Raw genomic sequence first — 24,563 nt, 5'->3', positions numbered from 1 at the left:
ATTAGTAATGCCAACTTCTGAATGAGGCTTTGTTTTTCCTCCATGAACATGGGTGATGAATATATATATTCATTTATACGTAAATTTAGATGTTGTCCCATTGTCCATATACATGGAAGAAAAACAAAACTTCTCTCACAAGTAAAATATTCTCTGAAAACAGTGTTTCCTATTCATTGGTAAAATAGAAAGAGCCAGATCTCCTTTTCCCTCAGCAGAAAATCACTAAGCCATCAGGACTGTGAAGATGACAGTCTAGCTTTTCTGATATCATCCAAAAATCTCTCTAAAAAGATCGCAAAAAAAAAAAAAAATCATAAACTCACTCCTGGGGATTGTTGCTACTCAGTGTGTTCTAATACTGGCAGCATCAGCATCACCTAGGATATACCCCAGACCTACTGAATTGGAAACTTCGTGTTTTCACAAGACTTGCAGATGACTGTGATGCATGCTAAAGTTTGAAAAGCACTGATCTAGAGAATTAACAAGTAGGAAGGGTCACAAGTTTATGCTAATTTTTTAATATTAAATATTTGGATACTTCACATGTAGCAAGTTAAGCATAATACTGTCTCCCCTACTATCCATACAGACTGGTAATTTTGAGTACACTTCGCACCCAGATCTTGGTTTCTAAATGCCCGTCTTCATTAAGTGGATCCAAGGCTCTGTGCTATTCTTGTAACTTTACCTTCGACGTTATTTTAAAATAAAAAATTTTAAATATTTCAATTAAAAAAGATGAAAGATGACCTGAAACAAACACACAAAAATCACACAAGTTTTCCAAAACTGATGATATGGAACTCAGACTGAGTGTGTTTATTTATTATAATCTCCAAAATAATTTCAGTTGGTGCAACTGCTTAAAACCACATCACTATCAGGCTCAATTTAATTACAACCAAGCAATTCACAAAAACACTTTAAGCAACAAAACATGCTTAATATTTCTTTGAGAAAGTCCTTCAAATATGTGTACAGCGTTACTGGGCGTTAACACAAAACTTTTAAAAGATGACCCTTACACGCCCAATTTCTGTACCCCTTCTGTTGTGACATCTGTGAAAGGCTAATTTAACCAATCCTTCCACGCCTCCAAGTAAAGCCCTTCATGGTGCAATCTGCCTTTCTCTTAAATTTTAAAGAATATTCTAGATCATTCCTTAGGAAAGTAAAACAAACTATGCACAATTCTGGGGGGAAAACAAGCTGCTTAGACTTTTTATTTTTATATTATACACTTCAATTATGGGTTACTTATTAAACACTTTTTAAAATTTATGTTACATTTTAAAAAGTACCAGCTAGAGAGGACAGAAGTACAAAATATTTATCAGCATGTTAGGTTCTCCCGAAATCACAGTTTTCTGGATAAATGCATGCAGCATCACTAAACGTTTTTTACTATGTATTACACATAGCTTAGAAAGAACTTTAATATTTTGGCCTGTAATTTTCGTGTCTTCAATAGTATTTTGCTTTATTCCTTTAATAGTGCTAACCTCTTTCTTTTAAAAATTTATCTTTTTTATAGATACGACTCTCACTGTGAATTTTCAACACCATAGCCTGAACTTGGTTATGAAAAATATCTAACATCTGCAACTTCAGCTGGTTATACTAGGGGGAGAGGGGTCACCATAATTTTATTATACCTTGTATTAACAATAAACCTTCTCACAGAGAAGACAATACTTTAAATACCTTAAATCATATTTACAACAATAAAATTCACATTTCATGCTTTAGTGAGACACGTAAATCATCCATAAGATAGTCCTCCTAGTTTATTGGAATAGAGCCCTTCTGTACCTGGCCTTCTGCTGTGTGCCAGATATAAAGCTCTTGATGCTATGAAAATAGCAAACTTATGCCATCCTCCTATCAAGTAGAAAAACTGAGGGTACATCTTCCCAGCCATCAAGTTGTAACCGAAATCCTGTATCATAGCGAGATGGCAACCAATGTGCTTCAGACCTCGGGACCCATAGGAATCAACTTGATTGTTTGAAAAGTGCCCAAAAGCCAGGATATTCTCTAATGTGCATTGTAGAATGAAGAGGGCCCTTCTGAGCACGGCTAAAGAGTTCATTTATGTGTCTATTGCACAGGATCTTAGAAGCTTCCAGAAATAGTGCTGTATTTCTTTCCTTCACTACTATATACATTTTTCTGACAAGTTCAGTGTTTCATTGGGAAATGTGACTTGCAGGGAGCTCCCCTTTGGGGCAGGTCCAGCCTTGCCACTCCCACCAACCTCGTCCACCAGTAAGACACTCTCTGAGTCCTGCCCCTGTGAGGAGTCTGAGGTTTCTGATATTCGCAGAGTCCTAAGTGATGTGCTGTCTGTTTGGGTCAGGCCCATGCCAGGCACACCCGGAAGCAAATTCCTGCCTCCAAGGCTATTTTCACTGAGGTCTGGCATGTAAAGGAGGGTCTGAGATGTGCTGCTGACCTCCTTCAGCTCCCGGGAGAAAAAGGAGCGAGAGTGGCTGGACATGGGAGAGGATGTCCTTCTACTGTCTGAGCAGTGCTGCCCCGAACGCTCTCTGCGCGAACCCCCGATGCGGCAGAAGAGGCATTTGATCTTCTCTATCGCTTTACTGAGCACTGTCTTCCGCAGGAGGATGTATATCCAGGGATCCAGGATGGGGTTCACAGCAGCAATTCGGATGGCCTGCAAATCTGGGTTTTTGCTGATCACTCGCTCCAAATTTGGCTGATATAACTGGTTGATGAACACCCGCACCTGTGTAAATGAGATGCCCACATTTTAGTGGTTATCATTAAGCAACTGGGAGAAACATTTTTATGCAACGTCTAACTTAGTAACATTAGGTAGCTGCCCTCTTTTCTGTTAATAAGTGCCAGGAAAAGAGCAGCATACAGTTAGCTTCAGAAGAACCACCGATTAACATTTATGTTTCAAGTCAGTGTAACTTTAATATATTTGTAACTACCTTATGAATATCTTCCCAAGATCAAAGAGGGTATAAAAGAATGCAATGTGTGTACAGGTAACATATGCATGAAGTTCCCTGGAGAAGAATTTTATTAACTTCATTTCTGTGAGTGCTTTCAAGTTTTTGTAATTCTAATGAAGTATCTTTTTTTCCCCAACAGGCACTCATTTCCTTTATGCCAGTTGGCTTTGTATATATTTAAATGAAACTTATTTTGGAAGTCAACTAATCATCTAATCACAGAAATTTATTTTAGGATCTAGAAAGAATAGCCTAGAAACTTTTAAACCAATATCTGAATCTACTATCATCTAGAATGACCAGAGAATAGTTTTTATTTTCTCTATATGAATCTGTTCCCCGGTTATAATAATCATCTAGTGTTATCAACTCTTCCTTCAAAAATCTTTTCTATAAGCTAACTATATGTCAAGAAATAAATAAATACAATAAATGAAAAGAAGAAAAAAAGAAAACCTTTCCCCTTTTTTCCCTCTAACTGCATTCCTCACCTGGGTAACTGTATCAACCCCCAAACTAGCTTTCCCAACTCCGATTTCTGTTCTTTCCAATCCATCCTCCAAACTACCACCAGGAGGTTATTTCTAAAATGCAGATCTGATTATGCTACTTGGCTGCTAAACCTTCACTGGCTCCCTGCTGCCTGGGAACTATAGTTTTGCTCAACAACTGCCACTCAGGGAATCCATCCCTCCTTTGTGTCTCTGGAGCATTTGAGCCAGTAAACAGCCAAGAGCACTCTGGACAGCCCAACAGGGATGACAACTCATTCTAGTGCAGTTTGAGCTATTCAAGGGAAGGGGCACGCTGCCAGCCCAGCACAGGCCGGATGGCATGAATGAAGTAAACACAAGGAGACCCTAACAACCTTTTTGCTGTTGTGGAGTCTTATTTTTGACAGTTAAACGTTTTTGCTCTTACCGTAATCACTTATTTACTCATATTCTTTCATGCATTTAATCATTTAATAGTAAGCCTTTATCGTGTGTTAGGCATTGTGATAGGTTCTGGGCACAAAAAGTTGCGTTAAAGACCAAACAACACTTGAAGGCAGAGAGTAACCTCCAGCGTGCAAAACAGGAAGGTAGATCAACTATTGCTGGGGATAAATGACGAGAGGCATTTACAGGGGGCACAGCTAACCCAGACCTGGAGGGGAGGGCATCAGAAGATGCTTCCTGTGGGAGAGGAGCTTGGACTGAGTTTTGATGGATGAGTGGGAGTTTGCTGAATTTAGAAGGAAGGACATAGCATTTTATTTTATTTATTTTTGGCTGTGTTGGGTCTTTGTTGCTGCGCACGGGCTTTCTCTAGTTGCAGCAAGCAGGAGCTACTCTTCTGCTGTGGTGCGCAGGCTTCTCGTTGCGGTGGCTTCTCTTGTTGCGGAGCACGGGCTCTAGGCACGCCCGCTTCAGTAGTTGTGGCTCGCAGGCTCTAGAGCACAGGCTCAGTAGTTGTGGCGCATGGGCTTAGTTGCTCTGTGGCATGTGGGATCTTCCTGGACCAGGGCTCGAACCCATGTCCCCTGCATTGGCAGGCAGATTCTCAGCCACTGCACCACCAGGGAAGCCCAGACATTGCATATAGAATTACTCTATTTAAAATGCCAAGTCATGGAAGAATGAAATGATATGCCAACTTCTGGGAACTTCAGATGACTCAATGAAAAGAGTATGAATTTGTGTAAACTGAAGGAAGACTATCATTTTATTCCTTAGAGGTAAAAGCACTTGTTAGTTTTTTCTCTTTTTAAAAAATTGAAGTATAGTTGATGTACAGTGTTATGTGTATTACAGGTGTACAATACAGTGATTCACAATTTTTAAAGGTTACACTCCATTTATAGTTATTATACAATATTGGCTGTATTCCCTGTGTTGTACAATATATTCTTGTACCTTATTTAATACCTAATAGCTTGTACCTCTTAATCCCCTACCCCTTTGTTGCCCCTCCCCCTTCCCTCTCCCCACTAGTAACCACTAGTTTGTTCTCTATACCTGTGAGTCTGCTTAAAAAAAGTACTTGTTAAATGTACACTTTCACATTTACTCCTGAAGAGCAGATCTTAGAAGCTCTCATCATAGGAAAAACATCTTGTAATTATGTGTGGGGATAGATGTTAACTAGACTTATTGTGGTGATTATTTTGTAATATATAAAAATATTGAATCCTTATTCTGTGCACCTGATACAAACATATATCAATTATATCTCAATAAACAAATATATATGTGTGTGTGTATATATACAAATTCAAAAAACCCCAGAATTTTTCTCTTAAAGGATGATGATGATGATGATGTCTGGGTCTTACTTTTAATTCCACCAGGATCTTTTATATAAAAATCTCATTGTAATTCATATAAAAATAGTGGTTTTAAGATAACTGCCATCTGTCTTTAGTAATTATTTGATAATTATTATTGCCTTCAGTAATTATTTAAGGTTAGGGAGAAGTAAGAAGTGAGTCTCACAGCCAAGGAGGATGCATTAAAAACCATAAAAAGAAGAAAGAACTCATAAAAACATAGCTGGAGCCATTTAATTAGGGACAAATATCTCTAACTTTAATAAGAGTTGATGACACTGCCACTTTGCCATACAGTATAATAATTAATGTTCGTGGTGTATGAGTCACTAAGAAAGATAGGGATATTTTAGAAAGATTTATAACAAATTGGATAAAAATGTCTAAAATGTGTAAATAAATTTCATTAATCTGCAAAACTCAACTTATATGAAACTTATTTCTAGATGATGCTATATATCAGTGAGGTGTAACTGCATTTCTGTTTCTTCCTACACTGGAGTTTAGACCTCAATCAACCACAGGCTTATAATCCTTTATCAAGAAGTTGTTATTGTTTTGTTTTTTGTTGTAAAACCTGAACTGACTAGACCATGAAGTGATTTATAATTTTATTTATTCTACTTAATGTGAATATTCCTATGTTTTGCTCCAGAGGTCCTGTTCCAGTTCTGATGGGGATATTACATTTTATACATTTATACATTTAGTATATTACTAAATTACTCTTCTAAAAGCCAAGAAGTTCTGAATTTAAAACACATCTGGTGCTAAATGTTTTGAATAAGCAATTGCAGTCCTGCAAATCTCATAGAATAACGCGGTCACATGGCTCTAAGATGAAATTATTACCTTGATCTCTGGAAGACAGCTAAATAAAAACTGAACTAGAATGAACAGCAGTATATGATGACTACTCTTAAAATACTATTAGAAACCATGTTTGGTTAAATGATACTATCAAGACAAAGGATGACTGATTTTCTATCCTTTCAAAAACCAGTGAAACAAAGCATCTTGGTTTCTTCCCACCATACTCTTTATTGAGGTTCTCAGCTGCGCCTGGGCATCGAGATTCCCTCAGGTCTACGGACCTTTTCTCAGATGAAGTGTTACAGAAACCTGGACGTTTTGAGAATCTTATTTAGATCCCCCACCCTGTTGGTGGGCGATTTTGGTCTGGGGCCCAGGTCTCCAGATGACTTCCATGTTGCTTTTTCTGCTGCTTTAAGGCCGGCTGGCCTTCTGTTTAAGAATTATTTCCTGACAAGGGAATTATTGGTAAAAAGCATGAGATCTATATTTTACTCTCACACAGTAGGTTCCTAAGGGTAAAAGAAAGGATAGATTTAAATCTGTTAGTATCAGGCCCTCCCTGGTGTATAGTAGCCTCTAGTGAAAAACCTACGGCAGGATTTGTGCGAATTTGAGACTTCCAACCTCTAGGTGGCAGTGTTGCTCCACTTGGGAGTTTTTGGTCCCACAGGCCGCTTAAGAAGCGTTTTGCAGGCTTCCCTGGTGGCGCAGTGGTTGAGAATCTGCCTGCTCAATGCAAGGGAACACACGGGTTCGAGCCTTGGTCTGGGAAGGTCACACATGTCGTGGAGCAACTAGGCCCGTGAGCCACAACTACTGAGCCTGCGCGTCTGGAGCCTGTGCTCCGCAACAAGAGAGGCCGCGATAGTAAGAGGCCTGCGCACCGCGATGAAGAGTGGCCCCTGCTTGCTGCAACTAGAGAAAGACCTCGCACAGAAACGAAGACCCAACACAGCCAAAAACAAATAAATAAATTAATTTAAAGAAAAAGAAGTATTTTGCCCAGCCACCTCCAAGACCCTCTTTCAGAACAGAATCTTGGTTAATTCTAAACTTTGCATTTCTCAAAATTTTTTTTTTCATATTTTTAACATAGAAATGCTTTGTTGCTAGTTGTTTCTCCCACCGCTTCCTCTAGGGAAACATGGTTACTACTGAAAGGAGGAAGAATTTTGAACAGCTGAAATGGATATAGAAGGAATGAAATTTGTAGCTATTTAAGGGAATGTAATATTAGGAGTTACCATTCAATTTTTAAATTCCCATGACCTTTCAGAAAAGTCAGAGTGTTGTAAAAAAATTAATAATGGACTTACATAATCAAAGGTGACGAGAGGCAAGGAAAGAATCATCTTTGTGGCTCACTTCATATTCAGCAGTAATTAATTCTGACTACTGTTAAGGGAATGAAAGAGCCTTATTTCAGAGTTCCATGGAGGGGGGGGCGGGGGGGCGGTGCTTACAATTAATACAAGCTACTGAACCTGGTCATTTAATGTCTTCTCAGGAAAGGAAACCTCCCGGGGTAGCATAAACATGAGTTTGAAAAGCAACATTCCAAATTCAGGTAAAAACATTCTCAAAAGTTGGTCAAATCATTGGAAAAAAATCAAGATGAAAGAGTTTTCCTTTGCAGCATGTTCTCAATGGAGACTGACTTTAAGTAGAGAAAAAGAAGGCAAAAAAGAACAAAATGCCCACGCACTTCATAAGGTTTGAAAAAAACACAGCCATCTCTGCCTCACTTTAAAGGCTACTTGATTTGCTCTGCCGAAAGGGGGGAAACCCCAGATTAAGATGGGACCATCCACAGCAGGACTTCAGTGTCATGTAGGGAGGGGAAAGCACTTTTCTGCAATTCTTGTCCAATGGGCTCTTGTTACACAAATAAACATGTTCAGGCAGTTTTCAGTTTTGGAAGAGTGTGCTGCTGAGAAAACTGAACCTCTGAGTCCGAGGCGGGCAGGGGAACACCTTAAAAGAATTCACTGAATACAAACAACACATACAGTCTCTTGCAATTTTAAAAGTTAGTCTATTTTTCAGTAGCTGCAGATTTGCGCCTGTGGCTTCTTGTTAAAATTGGCATACACGACAATATTCTAAACTTCTCAAAGATGACTAGACATTAGGATTCAGGAGCATTGGAACATAACTTGGAGAAAAGGTGATAAATTCAAAATTAGATGTGATGACAGGAAAGCTATAAGGGAGGCTACATGTTGTAAAGATAAATGCCCACGTTCTGTTCAAATCCTGGCCCTGCTCCGTAAAGAATTTATGAGCAAATTATGAAAGGGCTTAGTACAAGTATGTGGAGGCTTGGCCACTGTGGAATACACCAATAATTTTTAAACCACAGCTTAGAGGTAGCTTTGGGGTATATAGTTAATGACACGGTATCAAAAACACATACTTCCTGTTTAAGAATTAACTTGTTGGCGGGGAATGTCTAATTGAAAAAGAATGTTGAAATTTTGATTAGACTGATTTGGTAGTTGACTGTCGAGGTAGAAATGTTTTCCAACAAATGACAAGAACCTGTAACTGGATTTGTGTGTGTGTGCTCCTTGTTCTGTTCTGAGCACATAAAAGGAGTGATCTGTGTGTGCTCAGTTATCTAACTGCCCTGTGAAGAGTCCAAAATTGACACAGCTGTTACTAGAAATGCTTACCTTTTTTTTTTTTTAATTTAGTGACAAAAAAAATCTCTAAGTAAAGGAGAGTGGAGAGAGTGCTTGGCTGTGTGGTGGAGTGAGAGCTCTGTTCTCCTTCCCTCTGCCTCACTAACTGGCCATTTAACTGCAGGCGAATTGCCTCGTCTCTATAGGTCAGGTCTGTACATTGAAAATTTATTTCTGCAGTGTTTGTTTTTTTAAACTCTAACTTTCAGCATTCTAATAGGAGCCTGCAAGAATCACTTCAGCTCTGGGGGAAAAATATCTTATTAGCAGATGTTACATAACCAAGCCTTGACAGGTCAGCACAGCATGGTGAAAGGAACATTAGACTAGGACTCACCCACAGCCACCCAGGAAGTAGCATGATATAGTCTTCATCTGCAGTTGAGGAATCCTAGAGCTTTTTTTAAGACTCAGATGAGATGCAGGGAAAACACCTTACTTTTACGTGCTGCTTTGCAGTCTTCAAGGTACTTACTACTGCTGGGTCTGCAATTTTATGTTATGGCTAAAAATCTGCTTTGGGGCATTGCTATTTTTTAATTTAGCCAAATATATTTGAAAACAATAATCAGATCCTTCATGTTCTGCTGTAATAGTGCCTGGATTTATGGTATTCCTCGTGTACCTCTAGATGTGATTTTTACGCATCTGAAACCCCATCAGTTGTTTTAAGATTCCAATTTCAGTCTGCCTACAGTAAACAAAAATCTACACAGCTTTCCTCTGCTCTAATAAACCTTTGCTGCTCAGATGCTGATGAAGTCTTTATGCAGACAACTAGTTTATAGTAAGGAAACAAATAAACACTCACAGGAAGCTATTTTCCTGAAGACCTAAGTTTCACCCATCCCAGGCAGAAGATGAATTAAATTGGCCATTCTGCCCTTAACAGAGATGAATGCTTGCTACTTCAAAGTAAGAAGAAAGAAAATAAAAGAAACGAGTAAGCAATAAATACTGCCATGGCTTGCCTGTGCATGGGGGGAAAATGCCTTTTCAAATCCTACAGTGTAACTGTTTAGCCCTGAGGCAAAAGATTGGATTATAATCATTATCGTAACATTAGTAACTGCAAAATTCGGCACCAGACGTTGATCCAGCTGCAGCATTTAACATCAGGACCTTAGGAGGCTGTCCCACATATTTCTAAGGAATTCAATCCCTTTTATTATCTTAAGCATAGATTCTTTCATTTCTTTAGCTTCTCTTGTATTTTAAAAACCAGAGCCTAGTTATAAATAGAATAGACAAAATGACAACCACCGCCTTCCCACAAAACCTTGTCATGTAATGTTCCCTGTCCATTGTATTTACGTCTTTTCTGTTCATTGTTTATGACTCGCTTTAGAAAATTTTGCAACTTCACAGTTCCTTATATATCCACAACTAATTTTCCAACCTTTCTCAAATTTCCATTCCAAGTTCTATTTATGCAACATATACATTTTGGATAACAAATTAAAATTTACTTTTGATCCTAAATTCAATATCAACTGCCCTCTAAGAGCCACTGTAGTTTTTCCTTCCCTGGTGTCCAAAAGATAAAAAATGTGGGTCCTTTGCAGTGATTGCTTGTTTTCCTTATATGTTGTGAGTCACGCTTTGCCAAACTGCACATAAACTGTATTTGCTCTATTATTTCCAAAGCATTTTAAATGTTTCGAAGGGTTTGATTTGCCTCAGATAGGATTAGCGACCAACTTTATTTGATAAAATTAAAAGAGATGCTTCATTAGTTTCCTTGGAACTGAAGATAGATCTGACTATTTTAAATGTCAAAGTTCAGAAACTTTCAACTTAAATTACAATATGAATAAGAGAAACATGAAAAACAAGAAAGTTGTAAAAATAACCCAAGAAAGGCTACAGTTGTGGATGTTTCCCTTTTAATTCTTTCAGTAATTGCTAAACTGTGGCTGGGTGAGTAGTACAATGACACCATTCTTATCATTGATTTACAATTAAATTGATTCTGAAATTAGATTTTAGTGGCCAAAACTAAAGGCTAAAAACTGAAGCTGCCATTACTTGTACGATTCCTTATTACTTACAAAGGTATGTCCATGTGATTACTTCTCAGCTGAGCCATTGTCAATTTTCAGGGTAAAATGACTTAATATCTACTACTTGATACTGACTTTATATAGAGTATAGTCCCCGTTAGTTAAAATGTGGTTAATTTGCAAACCACAAATACAGCTCCTATAATTTCTTGCCTCTTACTTCTCAAATAATGTCAAAGGCTTTGTGATAAATGGCCCTGCACCATTGGGTCAGATCTGCTATTTCAGCCCATAAGAGGCTTGAAGAAAACAATTCATCTGTGACTGTGTGGTAATCAACAGCTTCACATGCTTATCTCCAACCAAAACACATTTTAAAAGTATGTGCATGTCGCTAAGCTTCTAGCTCTAATTCGTCAGTTCCTTCAAGTGCATGTTCTGCAAACAACAACTCACTTTGGCATTTACTGTTCTGTAAAACATAACGCAGAGGCCACAGAAGGAAGCCCCAGCAGGAGCAGAGCTGTTTCTTCCAAAATCTCACTTTATTCTGAGTTGCCATTACAGACAGTAAAATATATTTATGTGGCTCAATCAATTCTGTAAATTATACTGGGTCCTGCAATGGTTTAAAGGCCCTTCTGGCCAATTATATTTACTTCTGTTTATACAAATTGGCAAGAAGCTGCTGTATGCTGGCTCTCAGCCACCTCGAAGTTCCTTCCATTTACAGTCAATTTTACGAGAGATATAATATTTTTATATTAAAGATCCCCGAACGGCATTAATAAGGGAAAAGAAGGAATAATAACCTGTTACATTTATTTTCTTTTGCTCCCAGTCAGCATAAAAAAAACCCCAAACTTTTTTGAGTTGATAGTTTAGAATTTCCAGGAATGAGGTGTTTTGAGAGATGGAAAAACTCAGAACTAGTTGCTTTCAAGAGAAACTCTAGATACAGTAGTATGTGCATCTGCCCATGGGTTTCTAGTGCAAACAGAGGAGAACTAGGTAGGCTTTCAACCTTCCTGCTTATGACATTTTAAAACACTTTGAAAGTTAATCCAAAGGCAATTTTAAAGAAGGTGGTGTCCTGAAAATAAAGTGTACCAAAACTCAAATACACACACTGCTGCGAAGGCCAAAATTACAAGCGTTCTAGGAGGGAGTCATGACGTAATATAAGAGAAGCAGGGTTTGGAGTCAGAAGGGTCTGAGGTTCATTTCAAGCTGCAAGGCTTTGGCTTGGCAATAAATAAGATGGCCATCTCTAAAACCCCATTCCTCTAGAAAGGCACTGTACCTCTCACAGCTGAGGATTCGAATTCAATACCCCATGTACATCAGCCTGCCCTTAATATGCCCCCTGAGAAACCTTGCTTTCCTGGCCCCTAGAGAGAATGACGGAACCCGAGTCTGGACCATGCCTGTGTAGGGCCACATGTGCACTGCGATGTGCTTCCCACCATGGTAAAGAGCAGGGAGTTCAGCTTGACAGACTAGCTCTGCTGGATTATTTTAAGCAAGTCACTCCCTGTGTAAAGTGAAGGAGTTAGACTAGACCAAAATGCATCTAATGTCCCTTCTAGCTCTAAAATTCTACATAAGCTACCAAGAAAACCGACATAAATAAAAACCCCACTATTGTAAGGAGTGTACACCAAAGAGATCACCACCTGATGTTTCGGATTCTGCCCTAGACAGTGCAGAGGACGGGGCTAAGTCACACTACAACGGTTTCCCCTCCGCATCTGACAGAGTGCGGCGGGTGTTCCCGGAAGGCTGAAGACCAGTGTCAGGCAGCAAGGGGTAGGGGCTGTCCCGAGAGAGTGAGAGAGAGAGAGAGAGAGAGTGAGAGAGAGTGAGAGAGAGTGAGAGAGAGAGAGAGAGAGAGAGAGAGAGAACCCAGCTTTCGGGGAAGGAAACGGCGATGTAGGGGAAAGGCACCTGCTGCATCTCTTTAGCGACGGGGCCTAAAAAGAGGTCGGGGCTGCTCTGAGAAGCAGACCGTGCAGATCCAGCCCCGACCTGGAGGAGACGCGTTGGTGGCCGAGGAATGAGAGGAAGAGGAGGGAGCGGGAGATGGAGGAGGGAGGTGGATGCAGGAAAAGGGCCAAGTGGAGCCCTGGCCCCAGCCACTCACCACAAGCGGGATGGAGCAGATCAGCACCACTAGGGAGGTGGCGATGAGTAAGATGACCATCTGGATCTCGGCGCCCGCGATGCGGCGGAAGCTCCGGCGGCGGCGAAAGTCGCTGAGGCGCGACAGGGCGGGGGAGGCGGCGGCCGAGGAGCCCCGGCAGGCGGCCTGGACCACGGCGGCGGTCGCGTGGTGCTGCTCGGTGCCCAGCGAGGTGCGGCGCATGAACTGACGGTGCATGCGGAGCAGCGCGCCGCACACGAGCACGTTGCAGAGCACGGTGGCGAGAATGAGGAAGGAACTGAAGCCCGCGTACATGTAGGAGAAGGCGGCGTGCGCCGTCACATTGGTGGTCCAGTCGATGAAGCACCAGGTGTCCGGGTACTGCAGCCGCGAGCTGCCGAGGCCCATGTTGGGCAGCGCGCAGAAGAGCACGTTGGACGCGTAGACCGCGAAGAGCGTGAGGCCCGCCAGCCGCTTGTCCACGTAGTGGCTGTAGAAGTAGGCGTGGTTGATGGCCAGGTAGCGCTCGATACTCATGGCACAGATGATGCTGAGCCCCGACAGGCCGAAGAAGAGCAGGATGAAGGTGCTGTACTCGCACAGCGCGGGGCCCCCGGGCCACTGGCCCTTCATGTACGTGGCGATGGTCACCGGGCTCACCAGCAACGTGCCCAGCAGGTCGGTGACCGCCAGCCCGCATACCAATGTGTAGAAAGTCGTCTCCTTTTGCTCTTTGCGCGACTTGCACAGCACCACGATGGCCACCAGGTTGCCCACCACCCCGAATATGAACATAACCGCCGGGATGGTCACTGGGCTGTTCAGTCGGTCGGAGGCCAGGGCGGATGCATTGCTTCCAGGGGTGGCCATGGTGGTGGCCGGCGGCACACTGCCTTGGAGCGCGAGGCTGGGTCTGCGGTTGGTAGGAGAGAGACAAAGACGCGGTGAGCGGAAATTACCACTTGCAAAAAGGTGTCAGACCCGCGCCCAAGAGACAATATGCTGATGAGACCAGGGGAGCAACTCGATCCTACATTGTGGATTGTAGCCACCTACCAGCTGCGGCTACCGAAATCTCCAGGCTCCGGATGCGTCCTGCCAGCAGCACCACTCTACTGGCATTAATATTTATACGTTAGTACTGCCATTCTCTCCTCCTCCAAGCCAACTCATCCACTGCCAAGATGAACAAGACTTATCTCAAGGGAAAAGTGTTTTGCTCGTTTTCCCGACAGATTCTGAGTCAATAAAAGTCTCACTGAAACCAGGTTACGGAAGATAATTTGGAGAGCGCGCTCTTCCCTCCCTGGCTCGGCTCAAGGGGCGCCCGCCCACCGCTCTCTACCCAGTGCCTCCAACCCTATCTCACCTGTGGTAGCCGCGGAGGTGGCAGCCACGTAAGCCCCCAGGGTCAAGCCTCGGATATCCTGGACACGCCTTCACCCTGCCCTCAGCCTTGCCGCGCTCAATGTGGAGCTTACCAAGCCTTTGCCTTCTCAGAGCCTGCTCTCGGTGGCTGCCAATTTTCCGGTACAGGGGTCAGAGTGGTCAGCTTTCAAAAACTTGGAGAACCAGAAGGACAGCGAAATGGGTCAGTGAAGCCTGATCTTGGATTTTTTTTTCTTTGTCCTTTCCTTCGTTTCTTCAAAGACGATCCAAGCTTTGCGAAGCCCGCGGGTCTCGTCCGCGGACGGACGGCGCTCAGGTGTACTGCCGCGCGCGCAGGTGGCACCGAGCCTCGATCCCCGGCTCGGGCCGCCTTCCTTCCCAGCCCAAGGCAGCGCGGGCGGCTACCGGGACTGGCGGCTGCAGCTGAGGCCGCTTTTGGCGCCCTGGGGGCGGCTTGAGGTCCACTCGGCCTTAGGCTCTGACCTGGGGCCGTTCATCTTCCTCTCGCGATGCCTGTTTGGAGCTCCGCTCTTGCCCTTCCAGCCTCTGTACAAACTTTTCTCCTGCTTCAAGTTTCCCTGGCGGAGGCGGGGCCACACTGTGCGCGGCCCGGGCGCCCATTGGCCAGACCGGGAGGGGGCGGGGCGCGTGCTAGCTCCTCTGCGCGGCGAGGAAGCTCCGCGGGCAGGAGGGAGGGGCTCCGGGCTGCGCGGATCCCACCGCGCCTCGGCGGGCGGCTCCCTGCAGCTTTCCCGCCCTCCAACGAGGTAGGGGAGGGGGTGTTGGAGACTTGGTCCTCTCGCCTCAGGCAGGTGGTGCGGAGAAGCAGTGGTCCGCGGGAACCCTGGGGAAGCCCCAGTGCTCTTCTGTGCACCCTCTTAGGTACTCTGAAGTCGGCATCCAGCGGGGCCAGCTCTGAAACCGGCATCTCTTCTTCCTCACTGCCTCCCGCTCCAAGTGGGCTGTTTCTCGCACCTACTTCACGCGGGTCGCAACATCTGGGTGCTGGGAAGGGAGGTCAGCGGCTTAGGACTCTACTTTGGAACGCCCGAGGTGTGTGTGTGCTCGCGCGCGCGCGCGTGGCCCGGGGAGGAGAAACAGGGTGTGTGCGCGCGTGACCCCGGGTCAGCAGTAGGGTGCGCGCGACGGTTGTGGTGGGTGGATGGGCGGGTGGGCGCCAGGCATGGGCGGGGAAACAACGAAGAATCCACCTTCTCACCATAAAAGCAGTTAGTTGGCAGCGCCCAGGCCGTGGGCTGCTCTCGGTAGGGCAGTCCCAGGCAAAAAATAGGAGCCGGGACAGCAACCGCTCCCGGCGCAGGTGGCAGAGCCCTGCGGCTGCGGAGAGGTGGCGCGCGGTCCCCCAGGGGAGGGGTAGTGAGGGGGAAGGGCTGCCTGTCTAACCGCGGAGGCCTTTCTCCTCCTCCGGGGAACTTCTCCGCCTGGTGACAATGGTTAGACTGAGCTTCGTGTCTTGGCCCTGTTACGTTCGTGTTTAGATACCTTCAACACGAATCCTTGGAAAGGCTGATGCAGAGCGAGACTGGGATTTGAAAGTTTTTCGAGTAAAGGAATCAACTCTAACCCTGGTCAACTCTTGGAAAAGCCCAATTGCTCTACCTTTTCACTTTGAATTACACTATAATTTCTTCTGTGATGGGAACAGTTTTTTTGACGACGCGTTATTCACTTCCTCCTGTTCTACCTCCTGAAGTAAGAACTGAAAACTAAAAAAAGTGATTGTAAAACTTTATGGCATAATTATAACTGCTTCACCGTTTTTTTTTTTTTAAACCATGAAGTGAGATTGTGTGAGCCTTCACAATTTCAGTTCCTAAGAAAACCTCTTTCCAGGGGTTGTATACATGTATTTTAACATATTGCATCTCCTCACAGGGTAGGTAAATAACTTGATTCTTCTTATGATGAGCAGGCACTTATGCCTTAAATATTATTTCATGAATGAACAAACCTAAGAATTTATCTGGTTCTCCAGTTATTCTCAAATGACACAGTAACAAATAAGTAATAGGAGAAACAAAAGAGGGCATTCCAGATTTCAACTAATTACAGGACATATTAGAATTGTATTTACACATTTTGTGTAAGGCACCATGTGGATATATTGATACATCATTCTGTTGTTTGTATTGTTTCCTCATGAATATCAGGGATTCAGAAAGAAAAACACATTTGTTAGCCAGTATAAAATAATTGATGGCTATTTGTCAGTTTCTTGGAGTCTTAATCATCACTATAACCACTCCTGTTGTCTGTGCTTCCCATGAGTAGTAAGCTCTCGGATTGTGTCAGCAGTGAAATCAAATCAACACTAGAAAAAGGAAACTGCATCTTCTAACCCCCAGTCTTCTCTGACCACATTGTATCACTATTACCCTGTCAGGTGGTTGTCAGTCACAATATGAAGACGAAGTGGGAAGTTCCACTTATAATCAATCACTTTCTGCTAATAAAAATTTTTTTTCCAGTTCTCTTCCCGCTTGAAGTTCCTAAAATGGAGAACAATTAAGATTAGTACTTGTCAACTTTTCACGATGAAAAGTATATTAAATGTAAAAATTTAGGCGCGCTGTTGAGCGAATTAATATTACAGGTGTTAGCATGTCGTTGATAAACTGGGCTTGTTATCAATAGAGCTGTGTTTCTTACTAGTCCTTTACATTTTATTTCCACAGTAGCTTAGGAAAATGAAAATAAATAAGAATCCAGAATACAAGACCAAAAAAATGTAGGTTTACCTGTAACTTCTTTTGGTGCATGATTCTTAAAACTTAAGTTTAGCCTTCAGAAGTAGAAGTTGAAGATTTGGGAAATAATTATTTTATTTTCTTAACTTGAAAAGCTGAGACAGTGTAGTTCAGTTTCCCTCACACTCTGCCAGGAATCTACATTGCACAAGGAAATGAAGAATTGCCATGATTATGTGGACAATTCCTATCACTGTTTGTATATTTTAATGAAAAGATTTTTTTTCTAAGCATTGTTTGCTATCCTCCCTTGCAGTTGCTGCCTCAGTCCCTATTTCTCTGCACTGGAAGCCCCTAGTTCAGTTCTTTAGAGCTGTCATTAAATCCTCTCTGAAGGTTTGCACTAGTCTAAGAATGGCCTGACTGATCAGTTTGATTGCGCTCTGCTAGCTGATTACTTGACTGCTCTTTTAAGTAAATACCATAAGGGGGGGAGCTCGTTTAAAAGCACAGTCTGCTTGTAGGGTACCAACCATGTTCCCTTTGGTTGAATCTTCCTTGGGTCAAAGGAATGGGTAACAAAGGGGCTAATTCCTGGAAGGAAGGCAGCAGGATGAATCAGATCTGGCCTGGAACCCCTACTAAGCCGAAGTTGGCCACATCTTAGAGCGTTTCTAAAGCGCTAACATTCACGTAGCAAAGCCTGTGCAAAGTGTGTTTGCTCTCTGTCATTCTGGACAGGCCATTACGGATATTCAAAACAGTGAAAAAAGCATCTATCTGGTACAAATAACACAGTGCCTTTGGATACATCTGCCTTCTACACCCTCACCCAGTTGGTTCAGTAAATTAGAAGCATGGCATTAACCTGACCTTGGGCATGAAAAGAGGTCCACGGTTGTGGTTGTGGTCCTAAGGACTGCCCTCCCTTTTTAGTGGTGCATTTCAAATATGCACCTAATTATTTTCATTTTATAAGCATAAATTTTGTGCTGAGTCTAGTGCTTGGAGTTGTTACACGTGTCAGTACTGTGATTAACTCCCCAGCGTCTTCATGTGGGGATAAATTACTGCTGTGGAGGCTGGTGGCCACCAAGTGACAGCCTCAGGCTGCCTTCTTCTCCGACAGTTAACACTCGTCAACAGCATGGCTTTCTACCCTTTTATTCTTCCCCTGTTTTTTCTCCAAATATTTCACTGCACTCCCATTGTGAACTGGACTAATGGACAAAGAAAGGAGATTACTTACGTAGTGTTCCTCATTTTTGAAGATACAGGTGGAGAGATAAAGCCCTACGAGTCCAGGCATCTCTTCTACAGGAAGATGGACATTCTGATTATATTTTAGTTTCTTCTCACACCCCCTGTATTTTTTAGCACTTCAGAAAATAACACAGGGACTCCCTGGTTTAATCATCAACACCAGCGTCATCTGTAGCTTGTTGGCTGCTTTCCACAGAGCTTTCCCAATTGCACTCGCATGTGTTCTTATTAGCAACCCCTGAGGATGTTAGGTAGGTGTGATGGAGACTCATGTTTCACCAAATGCTGTTTGCATTTCTGCTTTAACACATAGCTGGATGGTGTTTCCCAGACTTCTTGTGGTCAGGTAAAGCCCGTGTGACTGTATTCTGGCCAGTGGAAAATGGGAGGATGTGATATGTGCCACTTCCAAGCCTGGTCCCTAAAAGACCCTGATCCTCTGTGCTCTCTGTCTTCCCTTTTCTGCCAACAAGATGCAAGGCCCTGGTGTATGGCAGAACCACTAGATAGAAGTTGACCGGGTCTCTGAATGCCTGCATAGAGTAGGGACCTCATTCCAGTCCCAGCGACCTTCACTGGACAATGAAGTGCAAGAGAAATAATCCACTGAGATTTGAGGGACTGATTGTTTGGTCAGTTAGCTTATACTGACTAATACAGTATAATTGGAATCATCTGTCTTCAGTAATGAGCTTGTGGGCACAGAAAAGCTATGTGACTTACTCAAAGGCACAAAAATTAGTGAGGCCAGCTGAAATTTATCCAGTGCTTAGTCAGTGAGGCACTGTGCTGAATGATTTATGCATATCTCATTTAATGCTCACAAGAAACCTATGAGGAGGGTACTACACTTAGTAGGCCCAGTTTACAGATGAGCAAACATATTTGGTTAAGGAATGTGGAGTCTTTCTTAAAAGACTACACAGCATCTGGGGATGGTGGTGTGAAGGGTCCCACAGTGTAAGCTGAGGGTTGAGGCATCCTTACCATCTTGGTTAGGTGTGACCTTGGCTGAGTTTGCTGCTGCCAGTCGTCTTGTTGACTCCTTGTGTGACTGATTGTTTTCCAGTAAATTATTTTCCTGCTTAAATTGACCATACTCAGTTTCTGTTGCTTGCGAATAATAACCCCACACAGCACAGAGAGGTTGAGTAAATTACAGATCACAGTAGTGATAAATGGCAAAGATTTTAATCTAGGTCTGTCTGATCCCCAAACCTCTATCCCTAACCTCTATATTTCTTAGCCCAAACTGGAACTCCAGCCGTATGACTCTTTGTGTTCTTTTTCTCCCCCTCAATATCATTGGCCTTGGGATAAAGAAAGTTTGGCTTCAAGGTCATAGTAGGTAAGTTAAGTTGCCTAAGCCTTAGCAAAAAGGAGTTTTTACTAAGTTGGTTCCTTTGCAGTTTAAGTAATATAGTAATCCATACAAACAAAATATCTGGCACATATTAAAAACAATAGTTACTATTATTACGTACAGCTATGTTTCCTAAGTTTATTTCTAATGATTATATGATTAGTTGTTGTGCATAAAATGTTTAGAGGGCATAATAATAAGTTGAGTATATATTATTTATTTATTTATTTATTTTTTGTGGTACACGGGCCTCTCACTGTCATGGCCTCTCCCGTTGTGGAGCACAGGCTCCGGACACTCAGGCCCAGCGGCCATGGCTCACGGGCCTAGCCGCTCCGCGGCATGTGGGATCTTCCCGGACCGGGACACGAACCCGTGTCCCCTGCATCGGCAGGCGGACTCTCAACCACTGCACCACCAGGGAAGCCCGGCACTAGCAGTTTTTGCAGGACAGGGTCCCAGTGGTACCCTGGATAAGCTGATGCCAGGTCAAGGGACCCCATAGCTATAGATAGTATCTGGTAGGAAAAGCTGAGTCCTTATGCCTGTCGAAGAACAGCTTCTTTGCTCACAAAGATGCTTGTTCTTTTTCTTTCCATTTTTTACTGGAAATGTTCCCATCCTCGTCCTCCTCCCCTCTGCAAGGTCCCCACATTGGCTCCCTGCTTCCAGGCGGGTTTGCATTCATTTCTCCCAAATAAATGTGCTTCAATTCTTCTTATAAACATCTCAAAATTTAAAAATTGGAAACTTATTTTGGAAGAAAACCAGATGAATTCTGTGTCTGGGTAAAATTCACTAATATCACCTCAATAGCTAGACTGTGATTACAGCCAATATTAGGTATACCCTTGAGAAATTATCTAATAAAGTTAATCAATATAAGTAGGCAATAAAAATCATCTCTTTGGGGGCTTCCCTGGTGGCCCAGTGGTTGAGAGTCCGCCTGCCGATGTAGGGGACGCGGGTTCGTGCCCCGGTTCGGGAAGGTCCCGCATGCCGCGGAGCGGCTGGGCCCGTGAGCCATGACCGCTGAGCCTGCGCGTCCGGAGCCTGTGCTCCGCAACGGGAGGGGCCACGACAGTGAGAGGCCCACGTACCGCAAAAAAAAAACTCTTTGAAAGTAATTCTTTCCTTTTCATCAAGGGAAGGGAAGGAGATTGCCTAAATTATCTGAATTAGTACCTTAATTCTCTTTTTGTGATTATATACACAACTAGTCTTTGGATATTTGGGGCTAGGCCCAGGCAAAAATAAGTTCTATCAAAGTAATATAGGGGGCTTCCCTGGTGGCGCAGTGGTTGAGAGTCCGCCTGCCGATGCAGGGGACGCGGGTTCGTGCTACTGCTAGTGCCCTAGCACAATGCGTGGCACACCCAGAGTAGAGTGAGTGTTCAGAACTTACCCTCTTGACCTTTGTCATCCATACACATTCCACTTTGCATCTGGTCTCACAGTAGTCTCTTCACTTCCAGTACCTATATGCATATAGATACGTATCCAACCTAAAGAGACATACACAGAAGTTGCTGCCCTCATCCCACCAATGAACACATCCCTGCATGCATCCTCAGACACAGATCTCTCCAGCTGACCCAGAACATGGAAAAACATGTTTTCATTCTTCCCTGAGCAAGGTACTTTACCTGGTGTACTCATGGTACTTGAATTGACCAGCCACAGACATTTCTTCCTTTCAATCTGCCATTCATTCATCCATTCAACAAGTACTTGTGTAAAAGGCTGGGTTAACCTCTGAGTGCATCCTTTGAACAAAATAAACAGTTCCTGCCCTCACACAGCTTACTGTGTAATGGGGGAAAGCTTACTGTCCAGAAAGGAAAACAGACATTTAAATAAGCACACACACTTCGATATTTACAACTTGGGATCAATGCTATGAAAGAAAAGAAAGGACAGCCTTCATTTAGATTTGAGAGCAGGAATGGCCATTCTGAAGAGGTTGTATCTTCTAACCAGGGTATTGTTTGTTTCCCTCCAAAATGGCTGTCTAGTTAACAACAGGTTATCTTCCATTCCAAGTACAGGAAGCTTTAAGCATATTCTGGCTCAGAGCTTCACATCCACTCTGTCTGATGCCTCAGAGAAGACAGGTACACATCCTACAGGTCAATATCTAGAACAGAGAAGGTTTCTGAGAATTCAGACAACAGATCTTAAAGAAATTAGGAGCTGAATAACCCGAGTGAGGTGCATTGAAGTAAAGGAAATCATCAAAGTTTGAAAAGAGGAAGCTATGACCAGAGAAAATCTGCCACTTGACTGTGAACTCCTGAAACAGAGGTTCAAAGCTCTTAACTGGGGAGGGCGAGGTGGGAGGAGAAATGAAGCAGGATTGCTTTCTCAGGATAATACCAACTTCACTGTCTGTTGAAGTTCAAGCCAAAATTAGTCTCAGGCCTGGCCTGCTCCTTGCATTTCAGGTTAGTAAGTATTGGTCACAAAGGAAACTAAAAGTATAATTAAAACTTTGCTGTAGTTTAAGAAGGCCTAAAGGTATGAAAGTCACATTCAATGAATAAGGCTGTTCGTTTTATAGGAAAACAAAAAGCTACAGTGCTTGATCTAACAAGAAATGAGATTTGATTGTATAAACAGCAATTTTAAAATAAATTTATTTATTTATTTATGGCTGCATTGGGTCTTCGTTGCTGCTTGCAGGCTTTCTCTAGTTATGGTGAGCGGGGGCTACTCTTCGTTGTGGTGCGTGGGCTTCTCATTGCAGTGACTTGTCTTGTGGAGCACGGGCTCTAGGTGCATGGGCTTCAGTAGTTGTGGCTTGCGGGCTCAGTAGTTGTGGCTCATGTGCTGTAGAGCACAGGCTCAGTAGCTCCGCAGCATGTGGGATCTTCCTGGACCAGGGTTCGAACCCATGTTCTCTGCATTGGCAGGCAAATTCTTAACCACTGCACCACCAGGCAAGCCCAGCAGCAATTTTTTTAATATGACTTTCTGATGTCAAGTTGCTTTGTGTATCTTCCTATAAAATAATAGATTATACATTAAAAGAGCTATAAAATTTGCCTAAGACATTTCTGCAGTAAGATTCATTCATTTAATGCAACAGAAGAAAAGCAAGTGCATTTTTGAAAATTGAAGTATAGTTGACATACAATTTTATGTTAGTTTCAGGTATACAACAGTGATTTGACATTTGCATACATTATGAAATGATGACAGACATATTAACCATCTGTCTCCATACAGAGTTATTACAATATTATTGACCATATTCCTTATGCTGTATATTACATCCTGTGGCTTATTTGTTTTCTAACTGGAGGTTTGTATTTCATAATCCTCTTCACCTATTTCTCCCCACCACTCCCGTCCCCTCTGGCAGCCATCCATTTGTTCTCTCTCTCTCTGAGTCTGTGTTTGTTTTGTTTGTTTGTTTGTTTTGCTTTTTAGATTCCATATATAAACGAGATCATACTTTGCCTTTCTCTTTCTTTCTTTCTGATTTATTTCATTTAGCGTAATACCCTCTAGATCCATTTTGATTGTCACAAATGGCAATATTTCATTTTTGTTATTGCTGAGTAATATTCCATTTATTTTGTGTGTGTGTATATATATATACATATATATATTGCACATCTTTTATCTGTTCATCTATCGATGGACACTTAAGTTGAAAAAGCAAGTACATTTTGAAGATATTGAATGTGAGGACTGAGAATTGAATACGAATTCTTTTTCTCTCAGTCGCGAATTAGTGTAAAAGTGTCAGTTGCTAAGAAGTAAAAATTCTGTGAAATTTTAGTACCTCAAAGAACAGCATACACTTCTCAAAACTGTCCTGTTGTGTTAATGATTTGTCTTCAACTCTGATCCTATTACACTGATGCTGCAGGGATTTTAAAAGATCCGCTGACAGTCTAAATTGTCTGAAGTGTAATTCACTCTAAACTATATAAATTGAATTTAAGCTTTGATAGCAGTCACTTCTTACTGAGTGTTCTACCTATGGATTAAACTTTTTCTTATAGCCAAACAAACTGTCAAAAGAAAAAGTATTATTTAGTTTTGTTTTCCTTTTCCTGGCTTGCATCCCATTTAAAATTTTGTTTTCCAAATTGAACATTAAAAAATAATGCCACAAAGGAATAGAAATAAAATATATCTTCCTTTTGAGGAAGAGGCCATCCACTAGGTGAGGTTTTGCCTGGACTCACATAATTTTGGAGATCCTGTTTACAGACTCCTTTAGGTTCTTATATGTTGCACAGTCACTTGGACTTGAAGGTGTGGTGCTAGAAGTGCCCATTTTATGAAGTGTTCGTAAGTCCGTGATTGTCAAAGCAAGTCCAAAGGTCTCTCTTTTTGGCCCAGATGACAGACCAGTCAGCTTTAAACCCCAAATCAAATCTTTTAACCCTTGCCAAGGACTGGCCTTAGGAAAGATTAAAAAATACATTTAAAAAAATTCAGTACATTCTATTTATTAAAGATTTTCTCTTGCTATTTTTTTTTATTTAACATCTTTATTGGAGTATAATTGCTTTACAACGTTGTGTTAGTTTCTGCTGTATAACAAAGTGAATCAGCTATATGTATACATATATCCCCATATCCCCTCCCTCTTGCGTCTCCCTCCCACCCTCCCTATGCCACCCCTCTAGGTGGTCACAAAGCACCGAGCTGCTCTCCCTGTGCCATGCAGCTGCTTCCCACTAGCTATCTATTTTACATTTGGTAGTGTATATATGTCAATGCTACTCTCTCACTTCGTCCCAGCTTACCCTTCCCCCTTCCCGTGTCCACAAGTCCATTCTCTACGTCTGTGTCTTTATTCCTGTCCTGTCCCTAGGTTCATCAGAACCTTTTTTTTTTTTTAGATTCCAGAAATATGTGTTAGCATATGGTATT

General features: G+C 42.6%; 1 protein-coding gene across 2 annotated transcripts; it reads right to left on the bottom strand.

The window, feature by feature from the left end:
* Positions 1 to 799: 799 nt before the first annotated feature.
* On the bottom strand, positions 800 to 15,273 carry PTGER4 (prostaglandin E receptor 4). 2 transcript variants are annotated; one of them, XM_022598650.3, is made up of 3 exons: positions 14,317 to 15,273; positions 12,948 to 13,860; positions 800 to 2,755 (listed from the first exon to the last, which is right to left on the bottom strand). In XM_022598650.3, exons 2-3 carry the CDS (start codon positions 13,815 to 13,817, stop codon positions 2,165 to 2,167), a joined length of 1,461 nt encoding a protein of 486 aa, XP_022454358.1. In that variant the 5' UTR covers positions 13,818 to 13,860; positions 14,317 to 15,273; the 3' UTR covers positions 800 to 2,164. The 2 variants fall into 2 exon arrangements, with proteins under 2 accessions (XP_022454358.1, XP_022454348.1); XM_022598640.3 differs by having other exon boundaries at positions 14,429 to 15,272.
* Between the last annotated feature and the right edge of the window lie 9,290 nt (positions 15,274 to 24,563).

This window comes from Delphinapterus leucas, chromosome 3 (genome assembly GCF_059928025.1).
Source record: "Delphinapterus leucas isolate spDelLeu-1000000601 "Yukka" chromosome 3, BTC_Dleu_Yukka2, whole genome shotgun sequence".
In the NCBI taxonomy this organism is placed as follows: domain Eukaryota; kingdom Metazoa; phylum Chordata; class Mammalia; order Artiodactyla; family Monodontidae; genus Delphinapterus; species Delphinapterus leucas.
This window is presented reverse-complemented; position numbering and strand designations above follow the sequence as displayed.